This window comes from Hakea prostrata, chromosome 2, assembly GCF_041222555.1.
Source record: "Hakea prostrata isolate BN-2017 chromosome 2, UWA_Hpros_2, whole genome shotgun sequence".
Lineage (NCBI taxonomy): Eukaryota > Viridiplantae > Streptophyta > Magnoliopsida > Proteales > Proteaceae > Hakea > Hakea prostrata.
The window spans coordinates 59,769,424-59,774,712 of NC_142601.1; the positions used below are offsets into that span (position 1 = coordinate 59,769,424).

Genomic DNA, 5,289 nt, shown 5'->3' on the forward strand with positions numbered 1-5,289 from the left:
TCCAACACTTCCACATAGGAGGTTAGAGTTCGAATACCCTCGGGGCCATGGGCGAAGCCCCGCCTATATTAATTATATAAAAAGCGCCTTGAAGATGTAGTCGTGGTACGCTCAAGCTGGCCCGGATGAACCTCAAATCCCAAAAAAAAAGATACATCATAAACAGTCCTAGCAAGAGGATCGATTACCTTCAAAATTGGCATAAACAAGATACATCATAAGCAAAATGCTTAGACACTTGACATTTAGATGATCGACCCTCTTCAATCTAGTTTATTACCAAACCCGATCTGACTATCTAGCAAACAATTATTTAGCCAAACTACAAATCCCACCAACTACATTATGACAAAAAAATTAGAAGAAGGGGGAGAGAGAATTTCAAGAGCAGCAAGTAGCTGAGGGGGGGAATGGTACTATCTCTCATCTTCTGCCTCAAGTCCTATGCTTTCTTAAACTGTGTAATGTTGCTGGATTGTATCAATATCCAACCCCTTTAGCTTCACTACTGACTCAACATGGCCCTTTAATGTATGAAGCTCTCGCAGCCTGAAAATCACAGTTGAAACAGTTGTTGAAAACCAAGTTAAAGACTAGTGTTTGATTGATACATGTAAATGAACAAAAGCAAAGACTAGTGAGTGCTTGTAGTTGTTTTACCTTGCGACCTCTGCACGTTTTTTAGCTTGCTCTGCAATCTCAGACAGTTCTCTGTAGTTGGACTTCTCATTGAATAGCCCTGCTGACTCTGCAGGCTGGAGACCATGAAGCGTGCGTTGAGCCAAAGCCCACTGTGCTTCCCGCTCTCCTCTTCCATAATCCTTCTTAGTCGTGAAAGCAGTCTGTGTATGAACCAGTAATTATTACCCAAATCATCATTTTTGATTGAGGTTCTTGGGAAAAGTCACTTGGGAACTGCATGAAAATGGAGCAATCCATACCTTATTCTGGAGCATGTTATCCCAAGCTCTCCCACTCAATGCATAGCGAGTGATGAACTTGAGGACATCGAGAGGGAAGTAGAAAATAATACTGTAGATCCAAATGACTCCTGCCCATCCCCAGCCAATTCCTTGGACCCTAGCAAAGGACCAGTTCGCGTACACGGCAATCAATGTGGCCACCTTCAGGTGATCAATTTCTAGTGTTAGACAATCAGTTTCAGTATTATAACTTGAAGGTGTGTTCAAGAGAGCATCACAAACACACTTACCAGTTGAGCAGCAAAAAATGCTGCAACAAGCAAGACACCAGGGCGCTCAATGAAAGACCAGCTGCGGGAACGAGTGACAAAGATGAGAGCCTGACTAACAATACTAACTTGAAGGTACAGCGCTGCTGTAAGCTCGTTGTTGTTCTTATTGATGGGTCTCACACCAAATTTGTCCTGTCAATTTTTGGTGAGCAAGTTCAGCTATGGCTACACAAATTAATAACGAAGGTTGCATTAGACAGGTTAAGGCAACTTACAGAGAAGAAGGTAGTCTTAAAAGCAACCCAAAAGAAGATTACACTCATAACTGCAAGGTAGGCGCCCAGGACTAAACCAGTAGCAAATATCTCCCTAAGTTTCCATGAGTCAGGCAGCGGGGATGGCTTTACTCTGTCCTTGGAGATGGTCATGATGGTTCCATCATTCAGAATGGCAATGATCAAGACCATGAAGGGTGAGAAATCAAACTTCCAGATGAGAGCAATGAGCATGAACCCAAGCACAATACGTATTGTGATTGAGACCGCATAGATTGTGTAGTTCTTCATTCTTTGGAAGATGGCTCTGCTTGTCAGCACAGCACTGATGATCACACTGAGCCCAGGCTCTGTTAATACTATGTCTGATGCACCTCTGGCTGCATCAGTTGCATCTGCCACTGCAATACCAATATCTGCTTTCTTCAGCGCTGGTGCATCATTGACACCGTCTCCAGTCATCCCACAGATATGTTTTCTCTCTTGCAGCTTCTTCACAATCTCATACTTGTGTTCTGTTTCATCAGACATGCAATCATTAATGAATATAACAAAAAGAATACTTTTCCAAGAATCAATGAAGAATAAACTAATGGTGATGATGGTGGTGTCACTTTATTCACCTGGGAAGACACCAGCAAAGCCGTCAGCCTTTTCAATAAGCTCATCCACAGGGATGGAAGCTATTGACTCATCTTTGCTCTGGCCAAGGAGGGAGGAAGAGGGATACATATTGGTGCCCATCCCAAGCCTACGACCAGTCTCCTTGCCAATGGCCAGCTGATCACCTGTGATCATCTTAACATTGACTCCAAGGTTGAGTGCTCGACGGATGGTCTCCGCACTATCATGCCTTGGAGGATCAAAAAGGGGCAAAAGACCAAGAAACTCCCATGGTCCTCCAGTACTCTCCTTTGTCTTCTCTGGAACCTCCTGTGGAACTCGACCAAAATTGAATTTAGCTTCAAAAGTCTGTCATAAACCACAAAATGAATGTGTGCACTGGAATATTTTACATAACCTGTCGAGCAACACCCAAAGAACGAAGTCCACGTTCGGCAAATTTATCAATGATTGCATGAACTCTGTTCTTTGCATCTTCCTTGAGATTACAAAGATCAATAATCTGGTATACAGATGCAAAAGGGTTTATGAGAGAGAGCATTCAAATTAGATCTCCATTCATAAGCAATGAAATGGGAAAAAGTCCCTTCAAATTACCTGCTCTGGTGCACCCTTGCTTGCTCGATGCCATGTGCCATCAGAGGCAGTGTAGGTGATAGCAGTGCGCTTTTCAACAGGGTTGAAGGGCAAGAAATGCACCTCTTGTATCCCTGCTCTAGCCTAGAAAAGAAGAAGAAAAGAAAAAGATAAAGATAAATCTAATAATATCGAAGAAACGAAAGGCGCAAAGCATGCAACGCCTTGATTTATATACGTAATGAATGTACCTCTTTGGGGTCAGCCAACATCCCAACTATTGAGGTATCAATGGCATCCTGATTTTCAGTTCTGGAAGCCCTGGCAGCACTCAAGATCACAATGTCTTTGTCACAGTCCTTGGCAAACACCTCAATCATGTTTGTGTCGACGGAAAGCTTGTTGAGGGTGAGAGTCCCAGTCTTGTCACTGCAAAGCACATCCATCCCAGCCATCTCTTCAATGGCAGTCATCCTCTTAGTGATGGCACCTTGCTCGGACAGACGGTGAGAACCAATAGCCATTGTCACTGACAACACCGTGGGCATGGCAATAGGAATTCCTCCAATAAGTAGCACCAAGAGGTTGTCAATTCCTTGCCTGTAAGGCCGGCGCTGAATCGGATACATCACAATGATCTCAATTACCATTCCCACTGCAATTGAGCAGATACAGAAGTTCCCAATGGCCGTCAAGACCTTCTGGAAGTGACCCACCTGATTGGTGCTGTCAACAAGATGTGCGGCCTTGCCAAAGAAGGTGTGGACACCAGTGGCGATAACAACAGCTTCAATCTCACCTTGTTTGCATGTGGATCCAGAGAAGACCTCTTCACCAGGATTCTTGGTTACAGGGAGGGATTCACCAGTGAGAGCAGATTGATCTATCTTGAGAGGATCACCGTCTAGGAGACGAGCATCAGCTGGGACAATGTCACCAAGTTTGATGCTAATCACATCTCCAGGGACCAAGAGGGCAGCGTCTTGCTCAGACCATTTCCCATCTCTCAGCACCTACACATGCAATTTGAATAGAGTGTGATGCTGATCACTAATCTTTGCAATTTGAAAGGAAAACAAGAGAAGTCTACCTTGGTTTTTGGGGCAAGACCAGCCATTAGGGCAGCAGCAGCATTTCCAGCATTGTTTTCCTCGATAAAACTAATGGTGGAGTTAATGAACAATAACACCACAATACCAACAAAATCTTGCCAGTCAGGGGGTTGGCCCTGTAATTAGTTCAACATTTTACTTCACTTCAAATCTTAATTTTAATTGAGAAACACAAGAAAGAAAAGTGTAGAAGAATATGGTATAGTTATACCCCTCCATTAGCCAAAACTATGGCCATGATAGCAGCAGCCTCCATAACCCATGAGAGGGGATTCCACATGAAACCCAAGAATTTGAGGAATTTGCTTTCCTGTAATTAGAGTATATTTGAAGTTCAGATGGTTAGAAGCCATGAAAGAGAAGAGGATCCAAATGATAATACAGAAGGAACAAGAGAATCAATTGCCTTCTTCTCTTCTAGCTTGTTGGGCCCAAAGATTTTGAGCCTCTGGTCACCTTCCTCCGTACTCAAACCTTCCCTCGTACATTTGAGCTGCTCAAATACCTCCTCAACAGGGATTCGCTCCTATGAAAGAGAGCAAAACAAGGACAACAAAGGGATCATCAATCAACTAGAAATTTCATAAATGAAACAACCCACTTCTTACAAATGAATTTCATGAAGTCTTGAAAGATGGGTTACAAACATAAAGGTTGGATACTCACAAGATCGACATTCTCATTCTTTATTTCTTCCAAAGAAATAGCTTTACTGTCAGCCATATTTATTTACAGTTAAAAGCAATAGACGAAGAAGAGAGATTAAAATTTATAATCTTTCCTCTAACCGATGCTTCTTTCTTCCTGCCTTTCTACTACACCCTCAAATGTCCTTCATTTTGCAAACTACAAGGAAATAATCTTCCCTTACTTTTATTCTTTGAAAAGGATTTCTCCTTATTTTTTTTTTCTTTCAACTCTCTTTCAGGTTGGTTCTTCTGCAAAGGACGAGAACAAGCTTAACTCTCTTCCAGCTAAATAGTGGAAAAAAACCACCGGATCATCACAAACAAATGTCTGGCTAAGAACACAAAACGTTTAGAATTAGGGAGTGTCTTTCTATACACCACTTCTTCACCACTTGACTCGGAACTCATCAGCTTAGTTGTCACTCTGTTATCGATTTAAAGTCCCGCTTCTGACTCCTCTGCATTCAGAATATATGTTCCTTTTAAAGGTTTCTGTTAACAAATTTAGTAAAGAGATTACCAGCCAAAAAAAATATTCAAAAATAAATAATTCCAAAACAACTTTTTTTTTTTTTAATTTTTTTTTATCTATAATTATATCTACACTCTTTGAGTTTGCAAACTATTGCGTTGACCCCTGTCAAATTTATTATATTACTACATTTACATTTCATATGTTTCAAATTATTGTTAGAATAACAAGGTTAGATTTTGTGGGAATGAGAACCTTTGAAAAGACGAGAATCAATGAATGAACAACCTTTCTCATTTTGACTGACTCTTTAACCACAGTTACATGTGAAATATGTAGATGAAAT

At 41.5% G+C, this 5,289-nt stretch overlaps 1 protein-coding gene across 1 annotated transcript; it reads right to left on the reverse strand.

Annotated features, from left to right (window-relative positions):
* Positions 1–264: 264 nt before the first annotated feature.
* Positions 265–4,505, reverse strand: LOC149025340 (plasma membrane ATPase-like). Its single transcript, XM_089143110.1, has 13 exons — positions 4,449–4,505; positions 4,189–4,308; positions 3,994–4,092; positions 3,761–3,898; positions 2,922–3,683; positions 2,692–2,814; positions 2,492–2,596; positions 2,094–2,403; positions 1,471–1,985; positions 1,214–1,387; positions 942–1,124; positions 661–842; positions 265–549 (listed from the first exon to the last, which is right to left on the reverse strand). Exons 1-13 carry the CDS (start codon positions 4,503–4,505, stop codon positions 453–455), a joined length of 2,865 nt encoding a protein of 954 aa, XP_088999236.1. The 3' UTR covers positions 265–452.
* Between the last annotated feature and the right edge of the window lie 784 nt (positions 4,506–5,289).

Coding starts and splice junctions, on each gene's coding strand:
- LOC149025340 (XM_089143110.1), bottom strand. CDS start 4,505: ATGGCTGACAGTAAAGCTATTTCTTTGGAAGAAATAAAGAATGAGAAT. Junction 3,899..3,993: donor TAGTTTTGGCTAATGGAGGG/GTATAACTATAC, acceptor AACTAATTACAG/GGCCAACCCCCTGACTGGCA. Junction 2,597..2,691: donor GCAAGGGTGCACCAGAGCAG/GTAATTTGAAGG, acceptor TCTGTATACCAG/ATTATTGATCTTTGTAATCT.